This window comes from Podarcis vaucheri (assembly GCF_965113315.1).
Source record: "Podarcis vaucheri genome assembly, chromosome: 10".
In the NCBI taxonomy this organism is placed as follows: domain Eukaryota; kingdom Metazoa; phylum Chordata; class Lepidosauria; order Squamata; family Lacertidae; genus Podarcis; species Podarcis vaucheri.
The window spans coordinates 71,262,048-71,279,037 of NC_138748.1; the positions used below are offsets into that span (position 1 = coordinate 71,262,048).

General features: G+C 47.7%; 2 protein-coding genes across 3 annotated transcripts in view; both read left to right on the top strand.

Moving 5' to 3' along the window:
* The window catches only part of LOC309541435 (oxidized low-density lipoprotein receptor 1-like), an 18,402-nt gene extending 5,989 nt beyond the window's left edge, over nucleotides 1-12,413 (top strand). For both annotated transcript variants that reach the window (XM_082239306.1, XM_082239305.1), the window contains 5 exons: nucleotides 3,965-4,051; nucleotides 5,458-5,556; nucleotides 6,917-7,071; nucleotides 7,571-7,713; nucleotides 12,110-12,413. In XM_082239306.1, coding sequence (XP_082095432.1) covers nucleotides 3,965-4,051; nucleotides 5,458-5,556; nucleotides 6,917-7,071; nucleotides 7,571-7,713; nucleotides 12,110-12,230 — 605 coding nt within the window. In that variant the 3' untranslated portion in view covers nucleotides 12,231-12,413. The remainder of the gene's footprint in view (nucleotides 1-3,964; nucleotides 4,052-5,457; nucleotides 5,557-6,916; nucleotides 7,072-7,570; nucleotides 7,714-12,109) is intronic.
* The window catches only part of LOC309542338 (cadherin-related family member 5-like), a gene marked incomplete at its 5' end in the record, with an annotated part of 148,159 nt that overhangs the window by 88,389 nt on the left and 42,780 nt on the right, over nucleotides 1-16,990 (top strand). The window lies entirely within an intron of this gene.

Genomic DNA, 16,990 nt, shown 5'->3' on the forward strand with positions numbered 1-16,990 from the left:
ACCCAGGTGTGCCCGCCCTTATATAGACATTTTAAATTGCCTGCCCTGGAGCTCAAGACCACCGCCAGAAACATCATACATACACATACATACACAGAAGGGGTGTAACCCAAGACCACCCCTCAGATACATCACACCTACATCACAGAAAAGGCGGTCTACAGCAGAAATCTGAGTGCGTTGTTTATCTCGTCTGACGGGTTACCTGTTTAATGGTCACTTGATTGGATTGCCTGGGGAGCCTGGCCATTCGTTTGTAGTGATAAATACTTAGTTCCTGAGCCAGGTCACAGGCTCACGCCCTATTCAAACACAGACATACCCTTAAGACAGGATTTGTGAAGGAAAAGACAATGGGGAGGCTTTTCCACTTTGACGTTTGCTCACTTTAGGAATCAAAATGGCTTCAGGTCGGTCTTCCTGTGCTGATCTATGTACGTGCGGTTATGAACATTACCATATATCTAAGACCTCAGGGAGCAAGGAGCGCGCGGCAGTCCTGTGGAACTCCCAGCCACAGCTTGGCTTGAGAAGACGGCCGTGCTCACGAAGATGATGGGTTTTTCGGAGCTAGCTGACCTGGCTGGGAGAGCCCGTGATCAGAAGGAGGAGGATTACCAGGAAGAACGGACGAAATTTAAAGACTATTTAGTTAAATATGTTAAGTTCAACTAATTGGAAAAGCTTGCAAAGAACAGATAGGCTTAGGATTTAAAGACGTAATGTGATGAATTAATATGTTTCATGCTGAATTGGAAAGAAAGAAAGATGTTAAGTGATTAAGTTAATTTTATAAGAAGACTGGTTTTGGAAAACCGTTAAAATGATATACACCGAAATTCAACCCCATGCTCTTTCTTGTCAAATTTTTTAAAATTAATTTTCCAGATTTAACACAACACAAAATAACAAACATATAAAAAGAAAAACAAACATACATTCACAGCTTCTTACAGTTAAAACTGCAAATTGCATTCCATTATTGGGTGACTTCCTCAAATCCTTCCTAACTGATTTTCATTCAATCTCATTTTAGCAATTTTCCAATATCCACTTTCTAATAAAGTTAACTTGTTCAAATGACTAACTCCCTTTCTTTTCATAATATTCTCAAGCCATTATCTTATACAATTCAACATAATTTAATCCTAAGCCAAATTTAGCACTTGCAAGTATTTCCACTTATGTTATATTATTACATTTTACTAAATATTCCTTAAATTTCTTCCATTTTTCCTGATGTTCCTCCTCTTTCTGATCGCGGATTCTTTTTGGTCGGCCAGCTCCCAAAAGTCCAACATCTTCATCTGCCAGTCTTCCAATGTTGGTATTTCCTGTGATTTCCAATTTTGGGCAAGTAAAATCCTTGCTGCAGTTGTGGCATACAAAAACAATCTAACATCTTTTTTAGGCAATCTACCCATGCTCTTATGGCGCAGAGCTCTCCGACCTGGGGAAAAAGGCTGCCCTGTGGGCAATCTTCCACCATGCAGGCTGATAGATGAACTTCATTTTTGGGCACCTAGGCAAGAAATTCCGACTTTTGGAAAGGGTGTGTACCTTTCCCACGTTTCTCCGGCGAAAACGGGGGCGCCCTGTTCTGCGCCCGGAAGCTTCTCCCGCGTTTGATCTTGGCGCACACGTAGACGCCGTAGGCGCATTGACGCTGGCCACCTCCAGCCTGTTACAACCTCTCCGCCTCGCTTCCCTCGCAGGGTTGTTGCAAAGGTGGCAAATGGGCAAGGGAAGGGGTCGTGTGCAACGCCTTCCGCAGTTAAATAAAGGTAAAGGGACCCCTGACCATTAGGTCCAGTCGTGGCCGACTCTGGTGTTGTGGCGCTCATCTCGCTTTCTTGGCCGAGGGAGCCGGCGTACAGCTTCCGGGTCATGTGGCCAGCATGACTAAGCCACTTCTGGCAAACCAGAGCAGCGCACGGAAACGCCGTTTACCTTCCCGCCAGAGTGGTACCTATTTATCTACTTGCACTTTGACGTGCTTTTGAACTGCTAGGTTGGCAGGAGCAGGGACCGAGCAACGGGAGCTCATCCCCTCATCCCGTCACGGGGATTCGAACCGCCGACCTTCTGATCTGCAAGTCCAAGGCTCTGTGGTTTTATCCCCTCCGCAGATAAATGGAATGAAATAAAATTTTAGCTGTGAGGTGTCAGGGAAAAAGGCAGGTAATAATAATAATAATAATAATAATAATAACTGTGAGAATGATCAAGAGAGAGTAAATCCTCAAAGGGAGTAGAACTTAGGTCAGAGTAAAAATCCTTAGGATTTCTTTTTTTTCTTTTTCTTTTCTTTTATTAATATATAAAACACATACATTTACACAATACACGTACACAACACACTACCTTATTTCCATAACACAAAACATACCTACATTACTCTATATAATACCTACCTATACTGTACATATCAACATACCTACACTCCTTCCCCACACGGACACCCACCAAGTGATTTGACTTCTAGCCCTTCTTGTTACGCGACTTCATTTTTCCAACTAGTTTAAACGCATTTCATTATTTCTTTAATATCTTATTTTATCTTAATTTTACTCTCCTTTCACTCTAATCATTTTCTGGATTCACTCAGTATCTGTAGGAAATTCTACTTTTTCCACATACGTTTTGATGTATTCCTTAAAGATAGCCGACTCCTTATTCACTTTTTGTACCAGATCTCCTCTTATCCTTCCTGTTAGTTTGACAATATGGAAGTATTCCATCATTTTAGATAACCAGTCTTTTTAGTTGGGACACTGCTGCTTTTCCAGTTTTTGGCAATCAATAACCCTGCCGCTGTAGTTGCATACGTAAACATTGATCTGACCATTCTTTTTATTTCCTCTGACGTGATACCTAGGAGAAAGGATTCTGGTATTTTTCCAAATGAAAATCTAAACATCTTTTTCAGTTTGTTATAGATATTTCCCCAGAATCCCACTATCTCTTTTCACTCCCACCACATATGTAGAAAGGTTCCTTCCCCAACATACATTACTACAGTTTTTGTACATTTTTGCCAATCTGGCAGAAATCCTTAGGCTTTCAGTGTAAGGCTGCACAGTCTTTACCCAGCTACACGGGAGTAAGCTCCGTCAAATACTGTGGGACTTACGTTTGAGTTGACCTATAAAGGCTTGACAAGAAAGGAATCAACACTCCTAAGAAATGGTTGCCTGTTAAATAAAGAATTTAAGGTGACCTTTTCCTTCGAAATTGTAGGAAGGGCTTTTGATCGCTGCAGGTATTTTATTTTCAGGGTAAAGTGGACTCTCTCTTTTTAATAATATAATAATTTTTTATTTATTTTTGCTGGAGAAGCTTCCTGATGTAGAATAGGATGTCCCAATTTTCTTCGGAGAAATGTTGGAGCGTATGTAGCAGGGAGACGTTTATCCCGGCCTATTGGAGCGCGTTGGAGCCTTTCGTGCCCAGTATACCAGTGCGAGATACTGGGCTTTTTGTGCGTGCAAACTGGGCGGGTGGAACTGTCCCATTTGGAAACCTGAGGTTCCATTTGCGGAAATGTGGGCTGATCCATCAGGGCTCTCCTCCTGCTCAAATCCGTAAGCAGAGGGGGCACCTCGTGAGTTACAATGCAGGGCATATGGCGGACCTGAGCATCGGGAAACCAAAACCATGCACCATTTCTAGCTCTCTGTATGTTTACGATGGGCCGAACCCGGAAACTTTGGAGCTCTTCCATCTAGCCCAGTATTGCCAACTCAGACTGGCAGCAAAGGGGAGCATTTTACATCATATGCTGCCAGCTGCCAGGATCAAACTCGAGTCCTGCATGCAGCCCATGCGCTTGGCCGTATCTCCCTCCCTCGCCATATCTCGGCGGCTTGAGATGCCTGCGTACCTTCATTCTCAAGAGACCAATCTCCCTGGCAACCTGGGATTTCCTCCTCTCACACCTGTCTCTTTCCTTCCCATTTCCAAGAAACCAGCTACTGGCGCTCGGCCACCTTCGGGGTCCTGCTCACCTCTGCCATTCTGGCCACGCTGGTGGCACTCATGTCCTTCCAAGGTAAGGGAGCGAGAGGCTGCCCGTGTTCCTTCACCTTAAAGAAAAACACGAACCTCATTTTTGTGTTGGCTTAAGGCATGGGTAGGGGAACTAAGGCCTGGGGGCCGGATCCAGCCCAATTGCTTTCTCAGTCCAGCCCACAGATGGTCCGGGAACCAGCGTGTTTTTACATGAGTAGAATGTGCCCTTTTATTTAAAATGCATCTCTGGGTTATTTGTGGGGCATAGGAATTCGTTCATTATTCCCCCCCCCCAAATATAGTCCGGCCCCCCACAAGGGATTTAAATTAAATTTATTTTTTTCTTTTAAAAAAATGCACCAAGTAGGAATGCACGCAAGTAGGAATGGGATCGGGGCTGCTCCGACAGGCAGCGCAAAGCCTCCCTTCCCAGCTGAGGGATCCTAACCCAAGAAGCCATGCGCGCCTCCCCACCTCCTGCTCCTTCCCCTTTTGGAGGAGAAATAGAGATGGCAACAGCTAGAGCGGTGCCAGGGAGGTGCCGCCTGCGATGTTTCCTGCAATGGAAAGGGACTTGGGCTTCTCCTGTGCCCATCTGCGCACAGCCCCTCCCGGGAAAGGCCCTCTCTGCCCCAAGTAATTCCTGACTCCGCAGCAAGGCTGCATCGCCCTGTGGAGCTGCCTGAGCAGAAACGATTGCGTGCCCCGCTGCTCACTCTGTCTGCAGCGCCAGGGCTGTTGCCGGGCGCCGGCGGGCCGGGTTTAGAACCCTGGCGAGCCTGATCCAGTCCGGGAGCCGTAGTTTGCCGACCCCTGTTATAAACCGTGGGATCCTTCTGGGTCATCGCGGCAGGGTTAGGTCATTGTTATGTACTGAGTTGAATAGGATCCAAAAGGCAGCAGTCTGATTGGTCCTAGAACAATAGGATTCAGAATGCAGCAGTCTGATTGGTCCTAGAGCAATAGGGTCCAGAATGCAGCAGTCTGATTGGTCCACAGGAGCCACCCAATCCAGCTCCAGGTGGAAGTGAATCCGCAACCTGATTGGCCTACAGGAGAATCCCGGAATTAGCCAATCACATGGGGCCCATTGTGTAAATAATGTATATAAAGCAGACATTCTGGGGGAACTTCCATTCCTCCTCACCACTATGAGCTGAATAAAGAGCATGACATCCACACTCAACTCCGAGTATATTTCAGTCATCAAATGAAACAATGGCTTCAAAACCAGGGCTGCTTCTTCACCATAGCTGTCAAGTTTTCCCTTTTCTTGCAAGGAATCCTATTCAGAATAAGGGAATTTCCCTTAAAAAAGGGAAAATGTTGACAGCTATGTTCTTCACAGAGGCAGCCCGTGCTTCTCAGGGGCTTTGTGAGAATGGCACGGATGAATTTGGGTCTACAATCTACTCAATCTGTCTTGTCTTTGGTTCTCTTTTGAAGTGGACGAGCTGTCGAAACAGACAGAGAGTCACAAGGACGTGATGGAGCTACAGATCATCATCCTGACTGAAATTCTGAGGCAGCTACAGATCGGCAAAGGTAGATGTGGGCATTGTTTTGTGTCCCCCCCCCACCCTTCTCTTAAACCAGTTTATTCATTTGTTCATTTTTTAAAAAATAAATCGTATCACAGGAGAAACAACGGGCAAGGATTGCAGATGGGAAAAGTTTTTAGTAAGAAGGTAATTATTGGTGCCGGAGCTAGTGATTTATCCATTTACAGATAATGTATAATATATAGAACACTCTGGACAGAATCGTTGTAATTTGCAGTAAAAGGAAACACAAACCAATGAAGAACTGTGGAGATCTTCTGATCTCCTTGCACCTCCTGCTATTGCAACAAACATCTCCAGGGCCGGATTTCGGTTTGATGAGGCCCTAAGCTCCTGAAGGTAATGGGGCCCTTTCTATGTCCAGCTGTCCTTTGTCAACAACAAATTGTCGCTGATTTTTGTGTGTTGAATAAATGCTATATGGTCACTGATGGACCTCATAGGTATCTCAAGCCATTTGCACTGGACAAAAAATGTATTTTATCAAAGTAATGGTTGAATTGAAATACAATTAAGAAGATCGTGAAGCTGACAGATCCTGAAGCTGAGGCTCCAAGACTTTGGCCACCTCAGGAGAAGAGAAGACTCCCTGGAAAAGACCCTGATGTTGGGAAAGATGGAGGGCACAAGGAGAAGGGGACGATGGAGGACGAGATGGTTGGACAGTGTTCTTGAAGCTACAAACATGAGTCTGACCAAACTGCGGGAGGCAGTGGAAGACAGGAGTGCCTGGCGTGCTCTGGTCCAGGGCGTCACGAAGAGTCGGACACAACTAAACGACTAAACTACAACAACATATTAATAGTGAAATACAAGTAAGAAGAAGTACGGTGGACGCTCAGGTTGCGAACGTGATCCATGCGGGACGCATGTCCGCAACCTGCAGTGGCGCATCTGTGCATGCGCTGGTTGCAATTTGGCACTTCTGCGCATGCACAAAGAGCAATTTAGTGCTTCTGCACATGTGCGGCTGCTGAAGCCCGGAAGTAACTCATTCCAGGTTTTGGCATGTCTGTAACCCGAAAAAGCTCAACATGAAGCGTCTGTAACCTGTGGTATGGCTGTATATTAATAGTAAAATAATTACTAAGCTCTAAATGTATGTAGATTTTATTTTATTTTTATCTTATATTTTGGAAATGTATACCCAGTTTTTTTTCCCATTAAATTTTTTTGGGGGGGGGCTAAGAGAGCGGGGCCCTAAGCTATAGCTTGTTTAGCTTATACGTAAATCTGGCACTGCCTATCACCATTTCGGCACATTCAGGGGTAGGGAAGGGGGATAAATGATACTTCTGTACAACTGTCAAGCTTTTCATGCACAACCACCACCCCCCCTTTAGCTATCAACTGCAGTGTGTGCAAGATGCAGTGGCTGCAGCACAAAGATTCCTGCTACCTTTTCCGAGAAAGGAAGATGGGCTGGCGTTCCAGCATGGGCTTCTGCAAAGATGAGTTCTCCTCCCTGGCCGTCATCCACAACGACACAGAACAGATGGTATTGGGGCTTGTCCGTTTTGCTGCGGGGATGGAGATGGGCAAGGCTCGATAGCTTCAGGGTCCCCCCTCCCCATGCCTCACCCCCATATCACCTAGCAGTAGTTCAGCTGTGCCCCCACCATATACCGTATTTTTCGCTCTATAAGACGCACTTTTCCCTTCCTAAAAAGGTAAAAAGAAGCCAAGTTACAGGGAACCAGGCAGAGGGCCTTCTCGGTAGTGGCACCCTCCCTTCAGAGGTCAAGGAAATGGGGAGATCAAGAGGATCTCTGCGGGAGTGATCTGGCCTTGCCGACCCCTGTCTTATTGCTTTCTGCCATCCCTTTGCTCCTCTCCTCCTGTTTTTTGCTGAGCTGGTTGCTAGGGAAGAGAGGCAGATTTCTCTTGCCAGAGTCTTGAACTGACAGCTCACATACTCGGGCTTTTGAACATTAGGTTGAAGGGCAGTGGTGTAACTCCCCTCCTGAAGGCAGGGTGCTTGTGGCTTTGCCTTGCAGAACTTCCTGAGGTTTGAATCAAAGAAACATTTCCGCCAGCGCCACGGCAAGAGTCAATACTACAAATTCTGGATGGGCCTGACGTACGACATCGTCACGAAGCAATGGAAATGGGCAGATGGCTCTCTCTATAACCCCAAAATGTAAGTGACTCTGGCACCCCCATACTCCCTAACTCATTTGTCACAAGATTGGGTAATCATTATTAAGCTATATTTCATCATCATCATCATTATTATTATTATATTTATGATTTTCAGTTATATACATTTCAGTACGGTGGTACCTTGGTTTAAGAACAGCCCTGTTTACTAACTATTTGGTATGCAAACTCAGCAAAACCGGAAGTAGTGTCCCGGTTTGCGAACAGAAGCTGAACGGTGGAAGGGCACTGGCGGCGGGAGGCCTCATTGGGTAAAGCACACCTTTAACATGTTAAAAAGCACGTTTTAACATTTCAAATCTCGACTTCCTTCCCTTTCTTTCTGCAGCTCCTTAATTTTTTTAAAAAAATATATTTTCTGCATATTCCAAATTAACTTAATTTCCTCATTTATTCATCTACTTTAAATATATACTCTTATAAAACTGGACAATAATCCTGTCCGTTTTCTTGTCTGTTTACAGTTTACAGTGGTACTTTGGTCCTGGAACAGAATCCGTTCCGGGAGTCCGTTTGCCTCCCGAAACTATACAAAAACCAAGGCGCGACTTCCGTTTGGCTGCAGGAAATTCCTGCACTCAAGTGGAGGCCACGTCGGACGTTCGGCTTCCAAAAATCGTTCGCAAACCGGAATGCTTACTTGCGGTATTCGGGAGCCGATTTGTTCAGCAGATAAGCTGTTTGGGAATCAAGGTACCACTATACTTGTAAATATTCAATAAACCATGAGGTGGGGGGGGCAGTGGGAGGAGGCAGGCTCCGTGCAAGGTGGTGGAGAAGCAGGGGAAGGAGGGAGGGGTGCTGGAGGAGGCAGCAGTTGCAGTGTGTAGCCTTGAGCGAGGGGATCTTTCAAGGTAGAGTGGACAGGGGGAGCAATGATAGAGTCACATCTATCATCGTATTTTTCACTCTATAAGACGCACCAGACCATAAGACGCACCTAGTTTTTGGAAGATGAAAACAATAAAAAAATTATTCTGATTCCCAGAAGCCAGGACACCCAGCTGGCTGCCCTTGCTCATCAATGGTTCCTCTTCATCCTGGAGAAGAGTGACTAGTGGGGTGCCACAGGGTTCTGTCTTGGGCCCGCTCTTATTCAACATCTTTATCAACGACTTGGATGATGGACTCAAGGGCATCCTGATCAAATTTGCAGATGACACCAAACTGGGAGGGGTGGCTAACACAGGATCACACTTCAAAATGACCTTGACAGATTAGAGAACTGGGCCAAAACAAACAAGATGAATTTTAACAGGGAGAAATGTAAAGTATTGCACTTGGGCAAAAGAAATGAGAGGCACAAATACAAGATGGGGGACACTTGGCTTGAGAGCAGTACATGTGAAAAGGATCTAGGAGTCTTGGTTGACCACAAACTTGACATGAGCCAACAGTGTGACGCGGCAGCTAAAAAAGCCAATGCAATTCTGGGCTGCATCAATAGGAGTATAGCATCTAGATCAAGGGAAGTAATAGTGCCACTGTATTCTGCTCTGGTCAGACCACACCTGGAGTACTGTGTCCAGTTCTGGGCACCACAATTCAAGAAGGACACTGACAAACTGGAACGTGTCCAGAGGAGGGCAACCAAAATGGTCAAAGGCCTGGAAACGATGCCTTATGAGGAACGGCTAAGGGAGCTGGGCATGTTTAGCCTGGAGAAGAGGAGGTTAAGGGGTGATATGATAGCCATGTTCAAATATATAAAAGGGTGTCACATAGAGGAGGGAGAAAGGTTGTTTTCTGCTGCTCCGGAGAAGCGGACACGGAGCAATGGATCCAAACTACAAGAAAGAAGATTCCACCTAAACATTAGGAAGAACTTCCTGACAGTAAGAGCTGTTCGACAGTGGAATTTGCTGCCAAGGAGTGTGGTGGAGTCTCCTGCTTTGGAGGTCTTTAAGCAGAGGCTTGACAACCATATGTCAGGAGTGCTCTGATGGTGTTTCCTGCTTGGCAGGGGGTTGGACTCGATGGCCCTTGGGGTCTCTTCCAACTCTATGATTCTATGGTTTATGGGATAGCCGCGTGCAGCCTCTCCCGGACTAGGGAGGCTGCGTTCAGCTAAGCAAGAAGCCAGAATAGCCAGTGGGATCACAGCGCAGCGAACCCGCTGCCTGTCCTGGCTTCTTGCTTGGCCGCGCGCAGCCTCTCCCGGCCAGTCAAGGGGAGCCTTCATCCCCTGCCCAGGAGAGGCTGCACACAGCTAAGGCCTCCCCAAGAGCCGCACTCCCTTTAAAGAGCACACGGAGTGTGGGTGCCGCTCTTTGGGGAAAAGCCCCCAAGAGCCACACACACGCTCCACGCGGCTCTTTAAAGGGAGAGCTGATCAGAGCCTCCCGCCTGCATTCGCTCCGTAAGACGCACACACATTTCCTCTTACTTTTTAGGAGGGGGAAAGTGCGTCTTATTGAGTGGAAAATACTGTATGCGCGGAGCTTGGGATGCAAGCACACACCCCGCAGCCGAGGAGGTGGTGTGTTGCGGAGCCAGCGGAGAGAGCTCTGGACCTCGGGAAAGCACCCGAAGCCTTCCTGCCTCCGATGGGCACTGGAGGTGCGTAGGCACCAAGCCCCTGCTCCGCCTCGCTTACCTCCCCGGACTCTCCACCTGGCGCCCTCCACTGCTTGGCGTCCTGGCTCGCTGCGCCACCACGCCCGATGGTAAAGACGGCCCTGCATAGAAATAAAAGGCTGTCCACAATATCTTTGCTTAGTTTTATTTTCAAAAATGTAACCGTCAAAAACTGCAAGCCATCACTCCTCCTCACCAGCAGCATACAAAGCATTTACAGTGGTACCTTGGGTTACATACGCTTCAGGTTACATACGCTTCAGGTTACAGACTCTGCTAACCCAGAAATATTACCTTGGGTTAAGAACTTTGCTTCAGGATGAGAACAGAAATCGTGCTCCGCGGCGCGGCAGCAGCAGGAGGCCCCATTAGCTAAAGTGGTGCTTCAGGTTAAGAACAGTTTCAGGTTAAGAACGGACCTCCAGAACGAATTAAGTACTTAATCTGAGGTACCACTGTAATCAACTTAAATACAGTTTTCAAATAATCAGTTATCCTATCACATCCCTTCCTGCATCCGGTGCAGAAAGTAAACTCCCCGTTTAATTAGTCAAACAGTCAAGAGACCGCAGGTGTGCATAAGTGCATAACTTACGGAATATGCAGAACTGGCAAAATTAACAGATAAATTACATGAAAAGGATAACGAAGACTTTAAGAGAGAATGGGAACCATTTACAAGATGTATGAAGAAGCAACGTGAAGAATTGGACTCACTGGCAGGGTTTGAATAAACAAACACAGTAAGATGATATGGCTTGGGAAAATTCTGGGAAACAACACGCAGGGTGGGTAATATGGAAATAAAACAAAATGGGAATATGAGGGAAGTCCAGGGGAGGCGGGGGGGGGGAGTATGGAAAATTGTTAGAGAAATATTCAAAATAAAAAAAATTCCTTCCAGTAGCACCTTACAGACCAACTAAGTTAGTTCTTGGTATGAGCTTTCGTGTGCATGCACACTTCTTCAGATACACTGAAACAGAAGTTGCCAGATCCTTCTATATAGTGAGAAGGTGGGGAGGGGTATTACTCAGAAGGGTGGTGGGAATGGGAGATTGGCAGATAGCTGAGATGAGCCTGTTGACTCATCTGACATCAAGAATCACAAAACAGAGAAACCAGTAGGAGAACACTTCAATCTCCCAGGACATTCTATACAAGATCTCAAAGTAGCTGTTTTACTACAAAGGAATTTCAGAAATAGACTGGAAAGAGAAGCTGCTGAATTGCAACTCATTACCAAACTTAAAACCATGGAGAGACCTGGTCTGAACAAAGACATCGGATTCTTATCTCATTATACATGACTAAGCCATTTCTCACCTTCTCACCCCTTGCCTTTTCCTGTAAGACCTATTGCAGTCGTTAAGAGTCGTCAACAGGCTCATCTCAGCTATCTGCCAATCTCCCATTCCCACCACCCTTCTGAGTAATACCCCTCCCCACCTTCTCACTATATAGAAGGATCTGGCAACTTCTGTTTTAGTGCATCTGAAGAAGTGTGCATGCACACGAAAGCTCATACCAAGAACTAACTTAGTTGGTCTTTAAGGTGCTACTGGAATTTTTTTTATTTTGACTATGGCAGACCAACACGGCTACCTATCTGTAACTAGAGAAATATTGTTAGAGGATGTATACATGGAAAAACCAATTAATTATTTTTTAAAAAGAGAGAGAGAGAGGGACCACAGGTGTGCAGCTAAGTAGGTCAAACTGCAAACATGCACCTCTGAGTAGCACCATTGACCTTAAGATAAAGACAAACCAACATCTTCTCCCTTCCTGTGTTGCAGGCATGGAAAGCTGCCGCCCAAGGGCTGCGCCTACCTCCAAAACGGATCGCTTTTCTCCCAGGAGTGTGAGGAGTTGGCTTACGTCATGTGTCAGACGGCGCTCCGAATTGGCTGGAGTTGAGCAGCTGTGGAGGAGCTGAAAGAGGAGAAGGAGGCGCAGAAGCCGGTGTGGGTATGCGGTTGTGATCCCAGCATCCCCTCAGATCAGGACCCCCTCCTCTCCCCCATCTCACGGCAATGTTGTGGCCGTTTCCCTTCAGAAGTCCCCAGAACGTTACAGTAAATAAATTTCCATTTCTCAGAATGTCTAGAGACTATTGATTCCCCCCCCACACACATTATTTTTTATCGTTTTTCCACATATTTACAAATCGGTCCAAAGTATTTAAATTTAATGCAATTTCTTTTTTTAAAAAATCAGGTTTTCCGCTCCTGTTGCAAACCTACGTCCATTACTTCCTGATGTAGTGACTTCATTCTTCTTTAATAATAATAATAATAAAGCTTTATTTATACCCCACCCTTCCTGGTTCAGAAAACCGGGCTCAGGGCGGCTAACAACAAATTTAAAACACTTAATTGATGCAACAAGAAACAGCATAAAATGTGAAAAACAATAAATTCAGAATTCAAAAATCAATTTAGGGGGAAAAGCCATCCAATAAACATTGGATGATCCCAGGGCTAGCTGACTAAATTAGTCCCATTTGGGCCAGCGAGGAGACCAGGGGAGAATTAGCTGTGGGATCCCAGAGCGGGTAATCTTCATAAAAAAGGGAAGGGGGAGGGAAGGAAGGGGAATAAAAGATCAGTTTAAGTTCAAATTGAAAGCCAGGTGGAATAGTTTTGTCTTAGAGGCCCCATGGAAGGATGTTAAATCCTGAAGGGCCCTGGTCTCATGGGACAGAGCATTCCACCAGGTCGGAGCCATCACTGAGAAGGCCCTGGCCCTGGTGGAGGGGGTCCATAGGAGGGGGTCCATAGATCAATCAGGATCAACCAGGGAAACCCCGCAATCGACCAGTACATTGCGATTGACCTGTTGGACATGCCTGCCATAGCCCAACGATTCCACTTAAAATAGCCACAGATGAAAATGCATTGGCGAAAGTGTGGTGAACGAATGAACATCCTGCAAGCAAATCAGGATGGAGGCAGAATGAATATAACTGCCCCGATTAAGCTGAAAAAATGCTCAGTGAAGTCTGGACATTTTCTAACCTCCACTTAATCTTTGGGGGAGGGAAGGGGGAAATCAATAATTAAATAAAAACATTAAAAAATCGGGTGATCTGGAGGAGCTAGAATGGGGGCAATTGTCCTCCCTGTCCAAGGGCGGGTCAAAGGCCAGCTCAAGCAGGTGGGTGGCACCCGCCCAGGTGAGCCCCGCTCGGTGCCGCAAACCCCACCCACCTGTGGGGAAGGGAGGGCAGATATTAGCAAAACGGGATCTGCACAGCAGTGTCAGGCCCAATGAGCACAGCAGCTCAGGTCTTGCCCCCCACGCAGCAGTTGCTGAGACTACAGCTTCCTGCCTCCCCAAAGCTGTCCCCTCCTCTCTGGGGTTCCCCCCAACTGTCTTTGCTCATGCCACTCCTTGTTCTGGGAGACCAGGGAGAGGAGAGCGTGTCTCAGCAGCAGGAGGGGATACCCATGACTGATTCCTGCCTGCCTCTTGGACCCCTTCCTCTCCTGCTTCAGCTTCCGCCTCTGATTCTGGACTTCTGTCTGCCACCAACTCTCCCAGCTCACTAAGTCCTGTTGCCTCTTCTGCTTCCTCCTCCTCCTCCTCCTCCTCCTCCTCCTCCTCCCAGTCTTCTCCCTCTGACCCCTCATCGTTGTCCCACCCCCCCTTCCTGGGATCTGACCCTCCTTCCCTTGGGGGCTCCACATCTGGTTCCCCGCACTGTTCCTCTGCATCCAACCAGTCCGTGACCTTGAGATTGGTTAGGCCAGGGGTCTGCAAAATTTTTCAGCAGGGGGAACGGTCCACTGTCCCTCAGACCTTGTGGGGGGGGGTGGGCTATATTTTTTTGGGGGGGATGAATGAGGGACGATGAGCGGCGTGCGAAAGGGCTCCGGTGTGATGGCCTGGGACTCAGGCTTGGACTCGGAACCAGAGGGGTCTCAGTCTGCATCGGATCCTTTGCCTCAGGCGGCATCTGAACCAAGTCTGGGGCCTGATCCTGAAGAGTCCCAGTCTGCACAGGTTCCCCTGCAACAAGCACCAGCTGGGCCGAGTCCGGGGCCTGAGCCTGCCCTGGCTCCAGATGCGGGGATTACCTCGTTGCCTTCAGCTGGGCCATCACTTACAGCTGCTCCACTACTGGTTGGGTCAGGGGAGGCTGAGGTGGCCCCTGGGTCTAGGAACCCAGCAACGTCTCCAGAGCTGCAAAGACTGAGGTCTGAGTGAAGGAGGGACCTGAGTACTCACAGGAGGAGTGGTCGCCTTCGGGCGAGACAGGGAGGTGAGTCGCCGGAGGACCAGGACCGGCCGTTACCCCGACAGAGATAAAAGGCTGCTGGACCCCGCCCCAGGTTGCGGGAGCAATGTTGCTGTTTGCCAGAACCTGCCTGACTCTGTGCCTGACCTTGCCTGGTTTCCTGCCTCGTGCCCTGCCTTGGCCCCATTGGACTGACTCCTAGTGGGAACCCTTGGATTTGGGAACGGACCTGGACCGCGTTACTCGGGTTACCCCCCCCCCCGGGCTCAGCACATCCAGATAGGGGCTGCTTTAAATGGCGGCCGTTCGAGGGGGTGCTCAGCCAACCATGGCTCCTGTCTTATGAGTAGCAGGGGCTGGTGGCGGCGGTGGTGGAGGGATGATGAGCAGTGCACGAAAGGGCTCTGGAGAGGGGCTGGAACCCACAAAGCCCAGCCCCCTCCCTCCTCTAGGCAGGGCGGGGAGAAGCCAGGAGGAGGGAGGGAGGAGGCGCTGCCGCTGTGTGTGTGTGTGTGTGGAGACTGATGCATCTCGAACAATCAGAATCAGATCCACGCAGCGATTCCTGGACTGTCCGCGAGCCAGATCCAGAAGGCAATTGGGCCAGATCCGGCCCCCGTGCCTTAGTTTGCTGACCCATGGGTTAGGCTGAGAGCCAGGGACTGGCCCCTCAAGGTCACCCTGTGAGCTTCAAGGCCCAGTGGGGCTCCGAACGCTGGTCTCTCCCAGGTCCTAGCCCAATCCTCTCACCACTACACCACACTGTCTCTCTCGCCTTTCGATGGATCTTAAAAGGGTGTCTTGTCCAGATTAGGAACACGTGCTACGCCACGGTGGAGAGACACTCCTTTATTTATTTCAACGAAGAGGTTTGGTGGGGAACTTCGAAGAGCATTTCTCCTCCTTTCCTGCTACATGACATTTCCAGATAAATATTTTTTAAAAATATTATTATTTGTGGTGCTCGTGAGGAAACTCCCCCAAAGATGGAAAACTGGGAAAGGAGAACGTGAGGAGGCAAATGGTTTTATTTTGGGTCTTCATCATCTGCATCTTTGAGGGGTTCAAAATAAGGTCTCCCAATTTAGGGAAGCAACATTATTGATAAGGTGTGAGAGCCAGAAAGCGGAGTGGATTCCTTCCCCGTCTCTCTGCGTCTGCTAGCTGACTGGGTTATCCTTTGGTTTCTTGGGGCGAAATGGTCCTCTGTCCATTTTTCCCCTCTTGTGTAGAGCTTAAGGCAAATATATTGAGTCTGGGAACATCACACAAACTGGGCTTCTTTGATCAGTGCAGTCTGCATCTTCCCAGCAGAGGCCTGGAGTATTGCATTCATTGAGAACTTCAACACATTCTTCCAGTACTGGCCCAGGGATCTTGCTTAATTCATTCCAGTAACTGAAAAGAAGAGGCAACGTTCGTCAGTTTGCAGATTGCAATCCTACTTTGGTTCTGTTCTGTACACCATAACAAAATTTCTCAGCAATTTGATGCGTCCCGCCTCTGTGTCCAGCTACTTTCAAACTACCACACCTGTGTCCAGTTCTGGGTGCCACAACTACATTCCAGGAAGTTTTGTTTATGGGATTTGCGAGTGAAAAGACAATTGGAAAGCTTCCTTGCAGAGAAATATCTGAGGCCCTTTGAGGAGAGTCCAGATGGCTTCAGGATTGCCCTCCTGTACTATTTCAGACCTGTGGCTTATCTGCTTATGTATGTGTGTTTGCCTTGCACATTTATGAGCATTTGCTGTATTCTATGGAGACACAAGTCAATTCTGTGTCCAGGGCAGCTGTTTACAATCTGGTACCCAGGCTGAGACCTTCCCTGCCCATGGACTGTCCCAAATATAAAATAAGCATTCATAAATGTACAAGGCAAACACAGACCTAAGTATATAAACCATCTGGTACGCAGGCTGAGACCCTCCCTGCCTGCGGACTGTCTCACCAGAGTGGTGCATGTTCTGGTTATCTCCCGCTTGGACTACTGTAATGCGCTCTACGTGGGGCTACCTTTGAAGGTGACCTGGAAACTACAATTAGTCCAGAATGCGGCAGCTAGACTGGCGACTGGGAGCGACCGCCGAGACCACATAACACCGGTCCTGACAGATCTGCATTGGCTCCTAGTACGTTTCCAAGCACAATTCAAAGTGTTGGTGCTGACCTTTAAAGCCCTAAACGGCCTCAGTCCAGTATCCCTGAATGAGCGTCTCCATCCCCATCGTTCTGCCCGGACACTGAGATCCAGCACCAAGGGCCTTCTGGCGGTTCCCTCACTGCGAGAAGCCAAGTTACAGGGAACTCGCATCCACCTTCTGTGATAAGAATTTTAAGGTCTCAAATATAGATGAAATGTTCATAAATGTACCAACCAAGCACATACAAAGATCAGCACAGGAAGACCAACCTGAAACCATTTTGATTCCCAAACT